This window comes from Lasiodiplodia theobromae (assembly GCF_012971845.1).
Source record: "Lasiodiplodia theobromae strain AM2As chromosome Unknown scaffold_81, whole genome shotgun sequence".
Classification (NCBI taxonomy): Eukaryota; Fungi; Ascomycota; class Dothideomycetes; order Botryosphaeriales; family Botryosphaeriaceae; genus Lasiodiplodia; species Lasiodiplodia theobromae.
In genome coordinates, this window is record NW_023336565.1 from 1 (window position 1) to 20,006 (window position 20,006).

The 20,006-nt window shown below is 49.8% G+C and overlaps 4 protein-coding genes across 4 annotated transcripts; 2 read left to right on the forward strand and 2 right to left on the reverse strand.

Moving 5' to 3' along the window:
- Positions 1-1,150: 1,150 nt before the first annotated feature.
- On the forward strand, positions 1,151-1,435 carry LTHEOB_12883 (uncharacterized protein; the record flags this gene model as incomplete). Its single annotated transcript, XM_035509799.1, has 1 exon — positions 1,151-1,435. One exon carries the CDS (start codon positions 1,151-1,153, stop codon positions 1,433-1,435), a length of 285 nt encoding a protein of 94 aa, XP_035363367.1.
- A 507-nt stretch (positions 1,436-1,942) lies between these two features.
- Positions 1,943-2,691, reverse strand: LTHEOB_12884 (Zinc finger cchc-type protein; the record flags this gene model as incomplete). Its single annotated transcript, XM_035509800.1, has 3 exons — positions 1,943-2,139; positions 2,190-2,224; positions 2,666-2,691. The coding sequence occupies 3 exons, from the start codon at positions 2,689-2,691 to the stop codon at positions 1,943-1,945; spliced, it is 258 nt and encodes an 85-aa protein (XP_035363368.1).
- A 4,723-nt stretch (positions 2,692-7,414) lies between these two features.
- LTHEOB_12885 (uncharacterized protein) lies at positions 7,415-8,149 on the forward strand (the record flags this gene model as incomplete). The annotated part of the gene is made up of 2 exons (XM_035509801.1): positions 7,415-7,913; positions 7,968-8,149. 2 exons carry the CDS (start codon positions 7,415-7,417, stop codon positions 8,147-8,149), a joined length of 681 nt encoding a protein of 226 aa, XP_035363369.1.
- Positions 8,150-10,202: 2,053 nt separating this feature from the next.
- Positions 10,203-11,822, reverse strand: LTHEOB_12886 (Cytochrome p450; the record flags this gene model as incomplete). The annotated part of the gene is made up of 1 exon (XM_035509802.1): positions 10,203-11,822. One exon carries the CDS (start codon positions 11,820-11,822, stop codon positions 10,203-10,205), a length of 1,620 nt encoding a protein of 539 aa, XP_035363370.1.
- Positions 11,823-20,006: the final 8,184 nt, after the last annotated feature.

Here is a 20,006-nt window from a genome sequence, read left to right on the forward strand (position 1 = left end):
CTACATTTCTCGGCTCGGCACGTTGCATGCATGCGGAGCACCAGTCGCCGCCATTGCCGGTGAGCCCGTAAACCAGCCCATACCTGCATACACAGCGTTTCCGAGACGCCCCCGAATTGCGTGCTCGGCCCGTTCGCTTTGCTCATACGCAGACTACTGGGATATCCAAAGCTCACATGTTTCACCGGTCCAGCCAATCAGGCCCTCAGCCGACGTTCCCATTTCTTTTTTGAAGCATATCACCGGTCGTGTACACCCGAGTACGTGCACTATCCGGACCCAGCTCACCACCCACGCACCGCCATCCGCGTGGATTGATCCCCACTAACTCCCCACTAGCACTCCACGCGAAGGATGGTAGGTATGCCAGCGCATAAGAGCTACGGACCATTCTCTCAAACACCGGCGACAGCTAAACATGTCCTCTACTCTTGCCAAATCAGGAATAATAACCAAATATATTCTCTACTCCTACCAATCAGGAATGATAGCTAAACATATTTTCTACTCCTACCAAATCAGGAACGGGAGCTAAACATATTCTCTACCGTTGCTAAACCAGAAATACTAGCCAAACATATCCCATACTCTTGCCAAATCAGGAGAATGATCCCTAGGGAGACGGTTAAGTCGGCCGCTTCACTTCAAGCCACCAACATCTACCACGCAATGTTGGGGATCTTGGTGCAGAATCGAACCGTAATGTAGCACAGCTCTATTGCAGAATCCCTCGCGTTGTTGCAATTTGGAAGGTGCGGAACCGATCTTTGACGACTGTCTGGACGTCCGTGACCGCCGGGGATAGCAGTAGTCGTTGGGATACGAGCAGTGCGGCGCTAGAAGCTCCAGATGCATCTGAAGGCACTCCGAGGATAGTCAGCAGGAAATTTTAGAATGACTTGAGGCACTTATCACGAAGTGAAGCAAGGTGGTATAAAGTCCCCTCTCTCACGCCTCCAAAACGCTTCATCATCGCTCCACCAGCTCTTCTCTTCATCTCCCAGTGACGGCACCAGATCTTTCTACTACAGTAAGCTCTCCGTTATATGAACACCAACAAGGGGACTCAACCACTGACGCCGCCCCGTGCAGCACAAACCCGCCCAAACACAACAACAAGAACAAACAACAAGAACAAACATCAACAACAATGAAGTTCACCACCGCCATCACCCTCTCCGCCCTTATCGCGTCCGCCATCGCCGCCGCCATCGCCGACCCGAAGGCCAACCCCATCATCGATGCCGTTGTCGACGAGCGTGACGCCGCCGCCGCCGCTCCCGCCGAGGAGGCTCCCGCCTACGTTTCAGTCAGCGCCGGCAAGGACAAGCGTGACGCCGCTGAGGCGGCGCCGGCTTATGTCTGGGCTTCTTGCGGGAAAGTCAAGCGCGATGCTGACCCTGAAGCCTGGGTTTCTTGCGGTAGGAAGCAGTAGGGTGCAGGCTCCTCAAGATCTTGATAGAGGTGGGGAGATGGTGATGGGATCATCTTCTAGAATGGGCAGAGGAGCACTGGAGAAATGATTCTTATGCAGTCAATTAGGGGAGGATTATTGTGTAGCGACAATGACAAAATGTCTTCTACGAGAACTCAAACTTTTCCTCAGCAGGTGTTTCATACGACTGGGCATTTGTTTACTATGACAACAAGTACCAGACATGTATAAAAAGTCCGGACTGATGTTACAAGCCTACTTATCCGGCATTCCGGGGGTAGATGACGGTATATACTACCCAATGGTAAGCAGAGGAAAGACTGATGGAATGTGAGCCCAATCGTTGGCTGATCACTGCCTGATTCCTGATTTGGTTAAGCTTTCTTGTAGTGTAAATGTCTGTAGCTAACGCTACTCGTTAATTAGAAGAATTACCAAGAAACTCATCATCAGCTTCGTGGACTGGTTCCCATTTTGAGGCTCGTATGACCGAGTTTCATCAGCTCCTCAGAGCATATCCGCGTACGTAGCGTTGATCTGGGACTGCGAGCTCAGATTCCTGCGCATCGATTCCACGAGTGTCGTCATCTGCTTCTCCGTCTTCTTCATGTATTCTTCCATCTTGACCTGCATTGCCTCAGACGTCTCGCGCAAGCGCTTGCTCTTGTCTCCAAGCTCTTGATTCTGCTCGGCAGGCCAGTCATCTGTGTAACGATGACATTGAGCAAGTCAATTACGTAATCTAAGGTCGAACCTGTAGGCACTTCAGGTGCGGTGGTCGTGCGAGCCCTTCAATGTCCTGTTGATTTGCCGGTGTGGACGGCGCGGTAGTTGGTATGTCGGCGCCAATCCTCATCATCTTCGTCCGCCGACACTATAGGGTCGAGAAATTCACCCACCGAAGCATGGTGATTCTGGTGGTTTCTCTCCATTGCAATGAGTTGTATTCAGGTGTTGGTCTATTTCCGCTCGAATGATTTTCAGTAACTGCTCCTCGTATGGTGCAGGAGCTGGGTGCATCACGTGAGCAACAAATGAAGTTGGCTTAATTGAAAGCTGCTCTTCCAGCGGCAGAATCTAATGTTTCTCCAGCCGCCCGCGCACGGCTTAGACTACAGAACAGCCAGAAGGACCTAGAGGAAACCAGGATCGAGCACGACGGACAGAAACACAACACATCGTGTGAGAGATCCATAAGGTGATAGAAGAGACTGCCACGCAAGGACTTACCCTGGTTCGTCTGGGTGCCAGCCCATTCAGGGCTGAAGGGAGACGAAGCAGCAGGAAAGGCAGCAAAGAAGGCGGTTTAGCTATACTAAAGGCCAGGCAGAGAACCAGACGAACGGCAACGGTTGGTTAGAAAGGTAACCTGTACCCTGCTAGCGGGCCTCTGCCTCTAAGGATCCAAACACCAAAGAGGGTGGAGCCCTGTCGAAGGGGCTTTCCTTGAGTGGGTACAAGCAGAGGGCGAGAACGAAGTGGGTGAGTATCGCGACTGAGCACTGCGCATGCGAAGGCCGTGTTACCAATAGAGTCCAAATTCTATTGCTGAAGTAAATTCAGGAAGTTGACCACAAAGGTCAAAGCTATCTAAGGAGTGTGGTTGATATACATATAGGAGAGTTGACGATCTGGTTACGCTGCTCTGTATGCTCTGTGTTTTTTTTGGCATGGTTTGCCACAGAGCAGAGCAGAGGAGTTTGCTCTTGATGATGATGATGATGATTCATACACCCCATCGGCCTCCATGGGCCATAGGGACGAAGAACGCTACCCGCGCTAAGCTGCATTGGAATCCCGGTTCATTCGAGGCCCAGCACGCTGTATACAAAGAAGCTGTCTCTTCTAGTCCGACGATCCAAAACGCAGACGCAAACGAGAGTACAAGTAGAGGAAATCAAGCAACACGCAGGAAAGGTGAGAAAAGAAATATAACATAGAGCCATCCTTCATATACCCCTCTCATACCATCCCTTCATGACCACCTCCCGAGTGCTGTCAGTCCCTGTAGCGGTGTGACGGCTGGTTAGAGAAGGGATTTGTTTGCTTTGAGAAGGACTGAGCTTTCAGTCGTGGGTTGCGATCACTCAATCATCCATTTTTTTGACTGAACAGGCCCGAATCCCATCAATGACCAAAAGCTTTGGATGTTTAGGGGGTTAGTGTGGAGTTGACATGTTCACGGCAAACACGTCGCGTTCTGAGATAAGAGACCGTCTGGCCTCCGACGAGTGTCACCGATGCGTGCCGCTCCAGGTGGTCGGTAATATCCGGGCTAGCACTGCGGCCGAGCCTGCGTCTAACCGACTGCGATGTGCCCCAACAAGATGGTCTTGCGCTTCTAGTGACGGTAGGGACAGCATTCGCTATTGTTACGTTCACCGTTCTGTCGTCTAACAGCATCACCTTCGGCAACGATTCAAAGATGCACGTACATCAAGTGAGGCCCCTAAGATGACTGTTTCAATGTGTAGTACTAGAATATTGCCGCGCGTTGCCTACAAAATAGGGTGAGAAGTAGCAGGAGGCAGTACAGGTACAAGGAGCGCTGATCCACGCTAACCTGCATTGAGATTTCGGTTCATCCAACGCCCAGCACGCTTTATACAGAGCAGAAATCCCTTTCATCGAATCCAACACTCTGAAATACGGACGCAAATGCGACCGAAATTGTTCTTACAGCGTAAGACCGAGGCAATCGACCGAAGTTGGTTCAGCCAGGCAAATGCGAGTGGGCTACTGGGAAAGGCGAAGGCGCGTAGTTGAATATCAGCATGCTATAGTCTTTTCCGGTAATCGAGGAAGTCAATCTCTGTCAAACGTGCTTTATGCAGCGAGCAGAGGTCTAGAGGTAAGACTTGCTAGAAAAGAAGTTAATAGCAAAGGTAGGAGAGAGAGATGAAAGGCGCGGAGGGCATCTATGCGTCTGCTGCGCGCCCGGACGCGACACACTTAGAGGTCTGGATCAAGTCAAGTATATAAAATAATGAATTGAGACGGAAGAAACTCCATTCTACTACTCTCGGTAATAGGCGGTTGGACGAAAGGCGAGCAGCAGAAATTTAGTGGGGCGAGAAAAGGGCGGAGAAGACAGGAGAGCTAGTACTAAAGTAGGACCCATGTCCAATTAATTTGAGGGTCGAGTTCATTCGACCATATGTGTTAGCTTGGTCTGCAGTGGCTGCAACACTTCGAAAAGCACACAAAGGAGCGTACAACTGGAGCATAGTGACGTCTGATCCTTGACGGCTACGCAAACCATAATTCAGCCAAGTTCGACGCCTTCTGCCAGGAACACAAGATTATCACGCTCTACATGCCTGCGCATTCATCCCGCCTTCTCACCCGCTTGATTTAGGCTGTTTTGCACCACTTAAGAAGGCGGACGGAAAGCGAGTTGAAGAACTAATGCGGACATCAACCACATTACGAGGCTCGAGTTTCTCCCCGCGTTTAAAGCTGCATTTGAAGCTTCGTTTACGCAAAAGAACATAGCAGGTGGATTCAGAGGTGCAAGATTAGTTCCACTCGATTCAGAAGCCGTAACTTCTAAGCTTGACGTCAAGATTCGTACGCAAACACTCCCTCAAGTGATGGAACTCTCAAACACCACACAACCTAGCCGAGTTGGCCCATCAGACTAAGCTGATTTAGGGCTGAATTGCAAGACATCAAGATAGCCCACTAGCACCAATCAATAAGGCCCTTGATCAGCGTACCAAGGGGGCTCAAATAATAGCGCATTGGGCTGTTCTTCTACAGGCGGAAGTCGCGAATCTTCACTAGGCAAATAAGATCGCAACACAACGCAGAAAGTGCGGAAGAAAATAAAGCGTATTAAGAAACTAGGGGCTCATACAGTTCAGAAAGGGCAGTACCTAATTAATAAAGCTGCTATTCTGAGCAGATTTCCCAGGAAATACGCCAGAGTAGCGCACGGTCAAGAAGGGTTGCAGTGAAGCATCGGTGATGTTGAAAATACAGCGAAACTGGACACAGTTCTCACAAATGTCAAAAAGATGCAAGAGATACTACAGAGTGAAATATATGTTATAGCAAGCTGATTCAGCAGGGCGTTGTGGAGTTATTCAGGATTTGAGTGGTTTTAATTGTTGGAGTGATGCACTCGCTTGTGTGACGTTACATATATCTATTAATAAACCTTCAGCTGCAGGTCATGACGATCACTTTTATTAGGTGTAGCGCATCCCTACAGAGCCTTCCGATTAGCGTGCAACCCCCCGTTGTCTTTTGCTCGGGCTTGTTTACTGGCGCAAATGTGAGGCACCAGCTGATAGATAGACCAATTCTCCGCTACCCACCTTCTACGCACAGCAATGCCGTTTTTCTTTCATTGTCAAGCCTCAGCTGGATGTATGTATGTCCATGCTCAGACCTTAGCCGCTGTAAGTAGGGGCTAAGGCAGAGACATTCGCCTTCTTTCACTTGATTGCGGCGGCAATAGACGCCACACTAAACAAAGGATCCGCCAAGACGAAAAGTGAACGGTATGTAGTGTATGATTTAAATTGCCGCCTCATCAAGAACCACGTATCAGAAGCTACATAGAATGAAAGTATTGGACAAGATTGTCCCAGAATGAAACAAAACGAGATGTCATTCTCTAAATCTTTCGGCATCATGATCAGAATAGGAAACAGTTTGTCACGCGCAAATTACTGTGGCTGGAGACAATGGACAAAGCCTCGCAGGCGCTTAAAAATTACTGTTCAGTAGCTATTGTGAGTTGAGCTCTACGATAATCTCTTGAATATATAAATCCCCCTTGAATTTCAACCCTTCTAAGTCTCCATTACGCCCGAACCCTATCCCATTGTCATCCTGAACAACACTTTCATTGAAATCACAACCATGTCAGAGCACGAATACATGCTTTCGAACACCGACGAGACAATGCGCACACAGGAGCATCAGTGCAAGCCACTAAAAACCCCTTCAAAATACTGGTCGTTCATCAAAGCATGGTGGTACTTCTCTGTTCACCTTCTCTGGTCCATCATTATCTGTATAGTCGTCCTGGGATCACTGCTCAACCAGCGTGCATTCCCAGTGCGCAAGACAGCCGGCTATCTCCTCACACAATCGGACGTGTCGACACTTCTCTCACTTGGCCTCAAGATTACTGGTATCTTTTGTTCAACTTTGCAGGGCATGCTTGCCTGGCGTTGCGCGTTCATCGCTCTTGAACGCAAAGGTCTCACGTTCTCTCAGCTATCGACTCAGATTTCGTACAATATCGGACCTCTTGCTCCTCGGAGCAGACTGATCGCATGGATATCCTTATCTCTGATCCTCGCATGGTCTGCCCAATTGGCTGCACCAGTTCTGTCTGGTGCAATTTCATGGGTTCCAGACGACAGCCTGAAGTCACAACAGGGCAGACCTGCTCAAGTGACTACGGCTTTTGTCCCGGCCCGAATAGAGAGTAGCTGGACACGCCTCCTTCTTTTCAAACCTGGACGGTTGTCACCAAGCAACCAGCTTCTAAGAGGAACAGGTGCAACGATCGCTGACATGAATGCCGACATCTCTGGAGGGAAGAAACTATTACAGCATCCTCGCAGATTTGTTCCCGAACTCCGAGGGATCCCTGTTGGCAGTCTTCTGGAGAACATCAAAATGCCTCACCTACGCATCTCTGAATTCAACTGGCTTGATACTCTACAATCAGTACCACAGGACATCAAGAAAGCAGTTCACGAGCGCGATTCCGGCTGGTTCAACTATAGCAGAAGTGTTAATCCTTTGTACAGTTTCTCTGGTGCAGTGGCTTTGACACGCCGAAATGACTTTTCTAGTATACCTACGAAGAAGCTCCCGCAACCTCACACGGTTGCAGCGCAGACGTTTGCTGCCCTTTATGTTTTCCAGCACAACCCAGAAAACGACGGTCTTCCACGCTGATCTACAGCCGTGACCGACAGGCCTTCTGACCTACCAGTTCGAGAATATCTCCACATGAGGCCATTCGGAGACAATGACAACAAGACATACTGCATCGCCGTTGCAAACGTCACTTTCGAGGCCGGCGTTGTCTCCTGCCAAGACTCAGCAAGGATAGTCGCCGACTCGCTTGCAGAATGCCAGAAGCCCGACACTCTAGGACCAGATCCGCTTGTTGAATTTTCTCTTGCACTGGTCCCCGAGACCGTCATGCAGGTCAACATGATGAATAGAACGGGATGGGACTTCAAGAACGGGTCCGAGAACTACGTCAAGAACATCCTGGACGTAGCATACCAGGGCGTATGGAGCGCGACGACGTATTTTCTAAACGGCCCGGATAAGCTGACCACGACTGCGTACGAACGCGTTCATTTGGTCCAGGCAGAGGTCACGGCCTGGAGAGTCTGGTTGTGGCTGGCTTTGAACGCGATGTTGACGTTGACGGGTGGCGCGGTATACTATTTGCAAAGCCAAGTCGTGAGGCCGGTGGTACGGGATCCGGTGCTTAGTGGTAAGTTTGTCGATTCCGCCGCTGAAGGGACTGCTCACCAACGCGGGGTTGTAGCGGTGATGATGGATCCGTCCAATATTCTCAGACACGACCACGACGGTATCTGTGACATCGACAACGTCGAGGGCGCGGACAAGCACGACAAGCTCCTTTCGCTCAGCTGCGTGCCGCGGGTGGATGGCCGGTGGCGTCACGATATGCTGAACCTCCAACGCCGATCGGCGGAGAGGTCTTAGCTAGCTCGGACGTGTAAAGAAGCCACGATAGTACTTCAGCGGCGTCTTATACGGGTGCTTCGGCGGCAGCAGCAGCAGCAGTAGGCGACGTCTGCTACATCTGCGAAATGCTACAGCAAGAGCGACAGCAGCTGCTGCGCGCGTATCGTCGATGTCGCAAGGTTAGGCCTGAAAATGCTACCATTCTCTGCCGTGGCAGTCGTCTATGTGGAAGTGGGAGTTGGATTAGAAGCTGATGGAATATGAGCTCAATCACCTTCGCTGTCTGTCATTGGATAAGTTTATTAGCTTACTCACTCATCCTGAGATGTAAACACCAAATAGATTGAAATAACAAGGAAGACACTCAGTTCATCAAATATTTGACCGACCAAGCGCGAATTTCGTCAAGAACGTAGTACTCCTGTCCTTTAATTTCCAATATCCCTCTGCCACTAAGTCTCAAAATATGTTGAGCAACTATGGCTATCTTAGCCACATCCGATCGTAAAAGTAAGTCTTGAGAATATTAGTTGGTACGGATTTACTGGTTGCTCAACTAGGAACCTCAGGCCCATGCAGTCTTACAAAGTCAACCTTCAGCTTAGAGATTGGAAGTTCCATGGGTTGTATGTCGAAGAATATATTGATCTAAGAAGGTTTCTTTAAAAAATTTTTTCTTATCGGCATAGCTGTAGCAGTCAGGAAGCTCATATGAACTGGTTGGGAGATCGTACTTGGCGCTGGTAGTTTTGTAGTTTTTTTAATGATGTTGCTTCTAACACTCTTCAGATATCACTAGACTAGAATGGTATTTTTTTATCTGAATACTGTTCGCCGACCACATCTTTCTGCTTTTAAACTGGTTAGTCTATCGATGGGACCTTTCTTTCCCTTTGCGTAAAGAGTTGACAATCTGGGAAGAGAGAGCGTTTCATAGGGTCCAACTATCACAGTTTAGAGCCGTCAAGGAGGCCATTGCGGAAGCCACTGGGAGGTATTTCGCGGCATGGCTGATTTGGCACGCTCGAGCCTCTGGACCGCCTACCCAATTATGATGTGAGTGAAAGGTGGAGAACCTAACAGTGGTGACAAAGCGGAGAATATGCATCTGCAGGCTAACGGAGAATACTTCTTCAGGGAAATAATTCGATCCCATGGCATATTACCAACTCCCTTTTACATGCTATCGTAAAGCGATCACCATACACTGCGCGCCTGACATTTCAGTAAAATTTGCCGCTCAAGACCCTTTTGAAGCAATTGAAGTAGCGTCGCTTAACTAATATCTGTACATATATTGCTCTTAAAGTTTTAAGAAATACTAGTTAATTAGTCTTATTATGCCGTAGTTAAGCTTTACACACGTAATACATAATAATATATTTTAATCCTTCTCCTTGTCTTCGCAAGAATTATTTAATTAGTTAGATTATATATTACCAATATAAATGATCTTAAATCGTCTTAGTCTAAGATCACTAAGATAAGACGCGTTTTACTAAGACGCTAGAGCTAGATCGTCTTGTAATACAAGACGCCGGCGGAGGATCGTCTTGCAAGATGATCTTGTCTTGCTTGGTAAGGCGTCTTGCCAAAACAGAGGCCTGGTAGTGAGCCTATCGGATGCTAGTAATTGCTGAAGCATCACTCTGCGTTGGGTTCGTTGTCGCATTGACAACATATAAAGCAGGAAAGGCTTCTGTTCCCCTTCGCTCTACGTATAAGTGGACGTGAATCATTGCATTGACGCAATTATACACGTTTTGCTCATTTATAATGAGATGAATACATTCCAAAATGTATGATTGCTAATTCATCGTATCACCGGATCCATCCATTGGTGGAAACCATGCCCTGGCACAGACAGGCCAACAGGAACGTATCTACACGATGGAGCCACAACTGTTTTTATTAGCTGACTAAAAGTAAGCCGGAGGCATCATGCCAATCCCCGCCACTTCTAAAGTCCTCTACTCTCAACAGGCAGGTACCGGTAATAATAAAAATACGTCGTGCTACCAGTTCCACGACATGCCTTATGCCTTCAAGCATAGTGAACAAACCTAAACAACTACACCACATCCCCAAACGCATAGAACGCAATAGCGCAGCACTCCGCCTTCCTCTCATAAAACGCCCGCATCCTGCCCCCCTCCCCCTTTCCCTCCCTCTCCGCCACCGCCGCCGCCCTCCGCAAATCAACCAATGGCTTCGCCATAAACATGACCGCATTCCGACAAACGCTGCCCCTCAACCACTCTGCCACACCCCCGCACTGCTCCCGGAAATCCGCCCTCGCCTGATTCTGATTCCACGGCGCAATCGAGTCAGTCACAGCCTTGAAGAACTTCTCCTGCAACTCGGCCATCGCCGCATCGAATAGCCGCAGCTTGCTCAGCCGCGCGTACGACCCCAGCTTGAACAGTTCCCGGGCATACGTCGCATGCGCGTGGTGGTCGTACTCCCACATCTTGAGCAGCCATTCCTGGAGCTCGATGAAGAGGCTTGGCTTTTTTAGCAGCGAGAAGTCAAGTTCGAGGGCGCCGAGGGTGTTGCGGCGGTAGAGAGAGGCTATGATGGCTTCGTGCATTTGGACCGCTTGCGCGTGCGGGCTGGGTGACTTGTCCATGGAAACTGCTACACCCGGCATGGCAGCGAGGGGAGAGCTGTCAGGTTCGGTGGGGCTGCCGGTGCGGAGGCCCGGTGATAGGTACTCGTCCGCGTGGCCGGGCTCTTCGACTGCCCTGCGCTTCCGGGAGCGGAGGCGCGATATCGCATCCGCATCGGGCTGGCCGGCGTCCACGGCGCGAATCCATTTGCTGCGGGGTTGAGGGCGGTTGCGCCAGTACAGCGAGTGGGTGCCGCCGGGGGATTTCGCGAAGCTTACGTGGTCGGAACTCTGGTCGTTCTGGCTGTCAGACCAGCCGGTTGCTGGTGGTTCGGCAACAACGTCGTCGTAGGCTGGGGGCTTGTCTTCAAGGACAGGGTTCCAAACGATGTGGTTGCCGACGTCTTCGCCGCAGGGGTACTGGTCCCAGTTATTCGTTCCAGCCAGACTTCCCTCGTACATGTGCACCATGTCTAGCCTTGGGGAGGTGAGTGAGTTGGTCTGAAGCTTCTCCTGGAATGCCAGAAGTTCCTCGTTCCCGTCACCGTCGTTGAGGTAGATATCCAGAGATTTGACGGTTGACAGGGATTTGAAGTGCGACAGCAGTTGGCCAGGTACGCCGGTTAGTGGGGCCTCCATTGGTCTTGATAAGGTAGGCATTACTGCGTAAGAAGAGCATCCAAGATCCAATCTGATGCTGAGAAAAGACCGGGAATCTTCCAAACCATCATCTTTCTTCAACTGCACCATGGTCGTCACCGGGAGCTTGTCAGCAGAGACAGTATCGATAGACATTTTGAGTTGCTCGACGGGGATGATGAGGTACAAATTCTTGGGCTTCTTGGACACATGGCGGGTTCTGAACGGCAGGTGGAAGTAGATGATGTATTTTTGCTTCGTCTCTACATCACGACCGATGAGCAGACTGAACTTGATCTTCTCTGCATCTTGCGGATCCGAGAGGCGTCCAACATGTTGGTAGCTACCAGTTCCTGGGTCTTCGTATCCGACAAGAACTCGCTTCGCAAGTATTTGCTCGAGTGCGCCATTTTTGATCTTCAGGTTCTCCATGGCCTCAAGCATGCAGCTTTTCCTCGGTAGAGAGTACTAAGTAAATGTCAGGTTTGGTACTTCAAAGAAGACTACAAACAATAACCCCGACACGGAGCATGTCGGACGGCCACCCACCCAGGCTTTGCGAGTAGCCGTGACTCAACGAGTTCCAGTGCAGCCGGCGTAGAACACAGAGTCCGGATTCAGGAAAGGTATGCGCACAAAGCAATCCAGGCTTCGCAGAAGATAGAACCCCAACAAGTCAACCAGGGTCACGCCAATCCTACGCGAGATACTGGCACAACGACCGGTCACCTGTCACGAAGCCGCAGAGGAAGCTCAGTGCATGTGAGGATCCTGAGCGAACGACGCGAAGAGATGGCACAGCGTGGTCGGTAGCCGCGAGGGTCAACAGCGAGGTACTGGCACAGCGACTGGTCACCTGTCACGAAGCCGCAGAGGAAGCTCAGTGCATGTGAGGATCCTGAGCGAACGACGCGAAGAGATGGCACAGCGTGGTCAGTAGCCGCGTGGCGAGACGAGAGATAGATGGCGTGGGTCAACTGCGAGGTCTGGGTAGATAACGACAAATGCAATGCTAGCTTAATGGGCTGTATGATGAGTTGACACGGGTGGTTGCAGAAATGGAATCAAGGTCACGGAAGGTGGAAAACTCGGGATGGGGCAACCATTAACCGTCGGTCTTGGCTCGGTTGTAAGTTGTCATTATCTGGACATTCCGTCAGCATCGGGACTAAAGTAAAGACATGAAGAAGCGATGAAACCCCTCCAAGCGGAAATGTCCACGCGTCCGGACGTTGAGGTTCGGAGGTTGTCGGTCCGACCGGCCCTGCCCGGCACGCAAACACCAGACGATGGAGACGGGTCTCAATGACCCGTAAATGGAGAGGTGCATCTGCACCTCCGTTCCAGAACCGCCGGACAAGAGGTGCACAAGGCAGGCCTGCTCCCAGAGTGACGCTACCTTGGCCATCTGGTCCGCCGCGTCCCAAAAAAAGACGGCGCAGACGACAAACAAGGCGCTGCATTTCACCGCTAGGAGCGCGCACCGCAGCCACAGCCCCATCCGCCGTACCAGGTTGTTGCGAAGCGCGAGAGCAGCTCTGGCGTCTGTGTGTGTGTCTATGTGTGTGTGTGCGCGAACGCCTTGCGGCGACCGTAGGGGGGTCTCACACTGCGGCGCGGGCGGAGGGTTACGGCTGGAGGACTGCGCTTGTCGGAGACGCGATCTAGAGGATTGCACGGCGATGGCTGCTGCAGCGATGGAAATGCGGCGATGCGGTCGGTGGAGATGTGGTTGTGCGGCGGTGCGGAGATGCGGAGACGCGAAGGCGCGGAGACGCGAAGGCGCGGAAACGCGGAGACAAGCCGAGCGGCGATGTGAACGAGCGAGTCGGGATGGAGCGTGCGCTACAGAAGAGAAACAAAATTGCAGAGATGAGGAAAGGCGTTGTAGGATGGATGTTGTTAGAGGAGTGTGGTGTATTGTAGAGAGAAAGTCGCGCCAAACGTGCCAGTAAGCTTGGCGCTCACGTGCAAGCTGCGGAAATTGTTCGGAGCTACGTGGCCACGACAGCGCGATTCGCAGTATTCGAGGCCATCGAATCACACAAATAAAACGAACAAGCTTTTTGGCGTCAGCAGAGCCCCTAACCAAAAGACCCAAATCCTAAGATATATACTCCAACCCACCGCTACAAGGGTTGACTCAGTACGGACACAGCATATGTCAGGCGAGTTGCAACGAAGGGTGCGATTGATTGAATGGGTTGGTTCAAGGGAACCTAAGAGAATCAAGCTACACATCTATGCCATTAGACGAAATAATAATAAGAGACTTCCAGAAGGGTCTGGTATCAAATCCCAGCTAGAGTAAAAGACATTTCTAGGGAGACAGGGGAAGGATGGAGAGGGAAAGTGACAGGCCTGTACCGCGAAGTGAAGTCGGGCGTGCGAACGTATGTCTGCTTGTAAGTAGCATGGTAGAAGGGCGGCAGAGGGGCGTAACAAGCTGAGAGGCTAGTGGGAGAAGATAGCGGAGCCATAGCTGAGCAAGATAACGCGCAATAAACGACGGGTTCGCAGCCTGAGATGTGAAGACGATGTGCCAGTACGATAAACAGCAACAGCAACATCAATAGCATTAGTAGCGCACGCCTATTCGCTAAAACGAATTACCAGGCTCGTGTGAGTTTGTTTGTCGCTGAAATAGACCAAGTAGTCGCGGGATGGTAGTAGTAATGCGGTCTTTGATGTTCTTATGATCGTCCATAGTGTTGTCGTGTCACTGCACGGACCATTTGCTTACATGATGCACCCAGCTCCTGCACCACAGGAGGGGTTACTGCAAACCAACCAATCTCGACTCAGCACTTTCCAGGTATTACCTCGTAACAAAGGGACCGTCATAAACTGGATTTCCCAACACCGCTTCAACTTCCCAGACCTTGCAATATTAGCTAAAGAAGATAGTGCGAGCGGATACACGACCGCCAACGTGTCGCGATGTACTTCGCGTCTCTAGAATGCCCTGACCACTGTGATTTCCACCACGGCAAGCCAACCATCCACTGCCACTGTTTTCGTAAGCACGAGCCATGCGACCGAGCCTAAGCCTCCAGTAATACCGCCTACGATCGAGCTCGATCTCACCAACGCCACCGACGATTTTGCAAGTCTTAAGAGATGTTCCTACGCGGTAGTTGTCAGTGCTTGGGAATCAAGAAGCTATAAAGGAAGTCAATCGATGCGGGGAACTCAATCGATGTAGCTAAAGTAAGCATCGTACTTAAGACGGAAGAGGATGAAAAGCTCGTTCAATCGAGCCTTGGACGGCTGAAAAGGGCCTTTCGAGAGATAAAGATTTGGGGCCGGCTTTGTGTGTAAATAGGTATTGTACCTATACTACCAAATGCGGAAGATCGTCTTAAGGCGTGTTCTAGTAGCCACATAGATGGAGTGTAATGGCTTACAGCTGGCTTATGTGGTTGTCGAAACATATGTCAACTTGGTCGATCTACTCGACGGCTTGCGGACCCAGTCGTCGGTGCACCGTTTCAGACCAGAGGCTCGGTTGAACGACTATACAATATAAGACCGACGATACTTTCCGACCGAAGATGCTTACATAGGCCGGCTTCTGAAATGGCTGTTGCGTGAGATCCATAATAAATATCATGGAAACTGGGGGCGGCCGAAGAGAGGACGGAAGAGGTGAAAGTCTTAAAGTGTGAGTCCTTATTGCCCGTAACTGTTTCTTTGGCTTTAATCGAATATTAGGCAACAAGTAGTATTTGGTCGTTGGCATACATACGACATGAGGGTTCGGGTACGGCGATGGGCGCAGTGTTCGCGTGGCACCGCAAATCCCCGAAAAGTGCAAACAGAACTTTGGTTTCTCTTCTACTATCATTTTCTATGACGAAGTCATTGTTCAATGGTTGATTCCTCTGATTCAACCTTATTTGAAAAGTAAATGGTGGAAAATGAGCTCAATCACCTGTTTGTTACTGGATAAGTTTATTAGCTTAGTCATTCATTAAGTGGCAACTTGGGGCTCCAACACTAAGCACATTGAGACAACAAACACACTTAATTCATCAATTATTGGACTGACCAAGCGCAGATTACATCATCAAAGCTAGAACGGAAAGGGGAAGGCTTAATTTTATAGTAGCCAAGGTTCAAATTCAGAGTCGTACTCCAACTTAGCCTGGTCGCCCTCAAGATCAACTGTTCCGCTACGAAATGTTGAGTAGTACTGGCAAGCCCCAGATGCGCAAGTCCAGAACCCCATTCCTGGTCGTTTGCTTCGATGCAAGGCACGGTCTTGGCGGCTCTGAAATCCACAGTAACATTTGGGGTTTGATGGATCCACGCCGATGCTATCATCCCAGGTCGTCCATCGGTCACAGTTGCCGAAATTGTTCGGAACTCCGTCGTATGCTGGACAGTCGACGCAGATATAGTATGGCCGACCATGGTTCCTACTGTTTGACCTGACTATTCGCCTCTCGCAGGATCGCTGACAAGACTGGCATGAAGGCACGACTCCGCGCGTTTCAAAGAGAGGAAAACCAAGGAGTGCTTCGATTGGTGCGAGGATAGAGTCGGTTTTCTCTCGATCATTTTTACTTTCACCGGTTAGAACAGCTCCTGAATCGGTCTCGGTTGTAGGTGTTGACACGGCGACAAATCCTTCAGAGTGATCGTCTACAGATGAGGTTTCATCCGTGGCATTCAAGAATGCATCAGAGTAACCATGAGGTATGGCAGTTGTGAGGTCCTTTAGAGAAACCGGGCTCTTTGGCCTGATTTTTTATCAGCACACGAATACTTTTCAAATAATACATCCTGGAACAACTTACGTCGGAGTCCCTGTCTCACAGTTTACCTCCACGTCTTCGAGCTTCATTTCCCTACACAGCGGCTTCTTGCCAAGTGAGGGCATTTCTGAGGCGTGTCGGAGTCGGTCCGGCTTGAATATGTTAAAACTAACGCGATTCTCCTCTGGATCAGCGACACTTGCCTGAGGTGAGATCCCAGTTCTATTGCCGAGATTTGCGATGCTTTTGAATAAGGCTCTTTCGAACCCTGGCTGATAAAAATCGGACAGCATCGGGCTCGACAGAAGTGCTCCATCAGCGTCGTTGGCATCGTTGATCTTGCGCTGGAGGTACTGCTCGAGCCAGGTATCCTCAACGTCCAAGTTTGAAAATGTGAACTTCAAGTTTTCCAGAACTGAGGAAATTGGCAAGCTCTTGTCTTTGACTGTGATCTCGAGCTGGGCGACTGATACGAGATTCTCCATTCGGTATCTTCTCGCCACTGAGTAGGCCAAAAGACTGCGGCGGTGTTCTTGAATGGCCGTAGCCTCAAAGGATAAACCGCGCAATTTAAGGGTTTGGTACATCCCAGTATGAAGAAAATGCACAAAAGTGTGCGCAACGTCATCGTCGATGTCTGATAGTGGGAGTCTTTTTGAAGTGTTTGCTCGGCTAGACAGACAGTCTGGTAGGAAGGCTTTGGGAACAGTATACTTGTGTTGATTCGATCCGATCACGAGAACAATCGGAACAGTATATGGACTAAGAGTTTGTCAGTGTCTGCAAGAATCTCGTGATTTAAGTGTATGTGTCTGTGCATACGAGGTTTCCCAAATTTCTCCTTCCACTGCCGTGTTTTTGATCTGAGGTGAATTGTCCATCCTATAGGTATGCTCATCTGGTGTCAAACACATGTCCTCATGAAAAGCCGAGATTGAGAATGAGAGCTGGAGAAATCCTTCAGAGACCAGCTTATAAGTCAAGGATGCCTCTATAATGTCATCCACAGCTCATGCCACATAACTCTAAGATAATGCGTTAAACCCCTTACATAATTAGAAAAGCTCTGCAAGGGTCAGGGCATATGCCAAGAACCATTTTTTCCTAATGACGCTTTTCTAGGAAAAAATTTACTGTCATCGGTCTGTCCTTGCAGATTTGGTGAAACCATTAAATGTATCCGTTTTGGCATGCATTGCTCTAGCTCACCTTTGTGACTCATCTGCCTGCACCTCGAGTGCGCGTTCCCAACAATTACAAATGGGATCACAGAATAAGGCTACCGTGTCCCAACAACTACGGGCAGCAAGGGAAGTCTGAGGTTGTCATAGGTAATAGCGCAATGTCATAGGGAATATACGGATCAGATGTATCACCTCGTTGTATTTCTAGGCGTGGCTAGGAGAGATAAACTGCTGAGACCGTGCCTCCTTCGTCTCTTCGTAGAACCACCGCAAACGATTTCGACCTTCATCTTATTCGACTCACCGGTGCTGCTTCCTGTCGATGCCATACAGGCCAACGTACCCGCATTCACACAGAGACTCAGGTTCCGATGGCAACTTGATAACATCGCAGGTCGTGCGGGAACCTGACCGACCTGGCTAATGCCCTGATCTTTTCTGAAACCATCTCCGTCCCCTTCTAGAGAATATTGGGCTATTCGTCTTGCAAGATTTGGGGGAAAGCTATGAAGGTGGTGCAACATGGAATTTCTAATCTGACGTTTAAAGCTATACAAAGCCTGCAGCGTTGCCGCTGTAATGCCTTGCTTGATCACGCGGTTAACCATGGTTAGCCGGAGTCCATGACCGATCGCCAGTCGACCAATCAACAAGCCAACAGCGGCGCAACTACATTTGGACCTTGCAAGTTTCCAAAACCTTGGAAGATGATGGAACCTGAGCTCAATCACCTCCGTTGTTTGTTATTGGGTAAGTTTATTAGCATAGTCACTCATTCTGAGACGACTTCGGGTTCAAGATTGAAACAACAATCAATATACTCATTCATCAATTATTCCACTGATCAAGCGCAAAATCCATCACATGCGAACGACAGTGCTATCCAACTTTGTCTTAGCATCTGTCGGCGGTGGGTGATATGAAGGTGGTGGCGTTTTCACACAGCGGATTTCGTAGCCCTCGAAAAGGTAAGGGAGCCTTCCGGCGATAGCAATCAAGTACGTCGTAGCATTAAAATGAAAGTCTAACCATCCTATGTAGTGTTTCGCCTGCTTGAACGGATTCGATCGTAGATTTTTGTCGTTGCAGTATAGGTGCTTCTGGCTCCAAACGCCAAGCTGGCTCATCTGAGGTGATTTCCGTGCTTCGTAGCACGACTGACAAAGCAGGGATGGGTCCGCAGGATCGAACTTGAAAATTTCAAGCCAGGAAAAGAGCTCTTGATCTTGTTTCGTTAGTTCATCACCAAGGGCCAATCAGGCTTTGAACATACCGTTGTCAAGACCTTGCCTAGATAGCAAGGTGAAACAACTTTGCAGGCACCGAGCCAGGCATGACCAGTACTTCTTAATCCGGCCTCGGACAAAGAGAATGAAGTCCCTGGATAGTGATCGAGCCACTTCGGATGCAATTTTTTCTGGGGCTTAGCCATATCCCGTAGCTTCCCCAAAGTTCTGTGTAGGAAGTTTGTCACCCTTTGACCAGGATTTTTGTTTACGCTAGCCCAAAAGACCGGGCCTTGCGGCGTTGCCTCTAACGCGATTGATGTGACCGTATCACCGCCCTTTTCGTAGTCGCAGGTGTACGCTAAGCAGTCAAGGAAAGTCCTGCGTAGCTGGCAATTCGAGAGATCGGCCGGGTTCCCACGTGCTAACCGAGAGATGCGCTCGCCTCTCGTTTGGCCCAGGGTACGGAGAAGGACAAGTGGCTCGTAAAAACGACTCAGAAGACGCTGTTGCGGGCTCGTTCGGGGTCCACCCGGGGTCTGCGCTCCTGGTGAGCAACACCCACACGCGTCGGTAGATCTCGGCTTCTTGCGTTGTGGCACTGCGAAGAAATTGGCATGTAAGATGCTGGTCTAAACAGATGTTGACAATGGCCGAGGGAACGGGACATGCTCGTATTATACGAAGCTGTCTTGAGATCGCTACCAACAATGCGATTGTCGCATCTATCTCATATGTGTGCCCTCAGGTGTACCACTATCAAGCCTGATTGGCGATTTGAGCTGTTACATGTGAAGGCAGAGTAGTACATCCGTGAGAATCCGATTCAACGTGCACTTGGAGTAAGACGCTGTTTCGTTAGAATCCATTGGCCTTCCGACGTGGCAGCTCGGTCAAACGAAACTAAATTCTTCGGCTTGTCCTTTTCATCAAAGCAATGAGGTGGCTCCTTGTTCCGTGAGTGATCCGGGAAAAGGCAAAGTATTTGGTCCACTATCCCGCACTTCCGCATTCCGTAAGCTACTAGACTCGGGGTGCGATAAGCTGGAACAAATCGAACGATACTAGGTAAGAGTGCATGTAAGATTAGAAACTATATCGCCAGGCAAGTGCGAACTTCCGTTGCTCCGGTGAAAGTTGAATGAAAAAAATTCCCGTGCAAACACATTTCGTTAATTTTCCGGTCGCTTGTCCCCTCTTGTTACTCTTCATCGCGGTTTCCTATGCAATCGTCCGACCAATCATCCCTGCCATCTGTTTCCGCAGCTCCCTTCCACGAGACCAGCTGATCAGTCCCCACCTGAACGGGCTCCCCAAAAAGCCTTGATACCTATGCTTTATTGTAAACAGCCCTCTTTTCGATTTCCGTCGTTTCTAGTGGCTACCATCTGCACCGTGCGTGGGCGATTTGATGAATATTAGAAGTCTGCCGCTGAAGGAGTAGCTTCCGGTTATCTG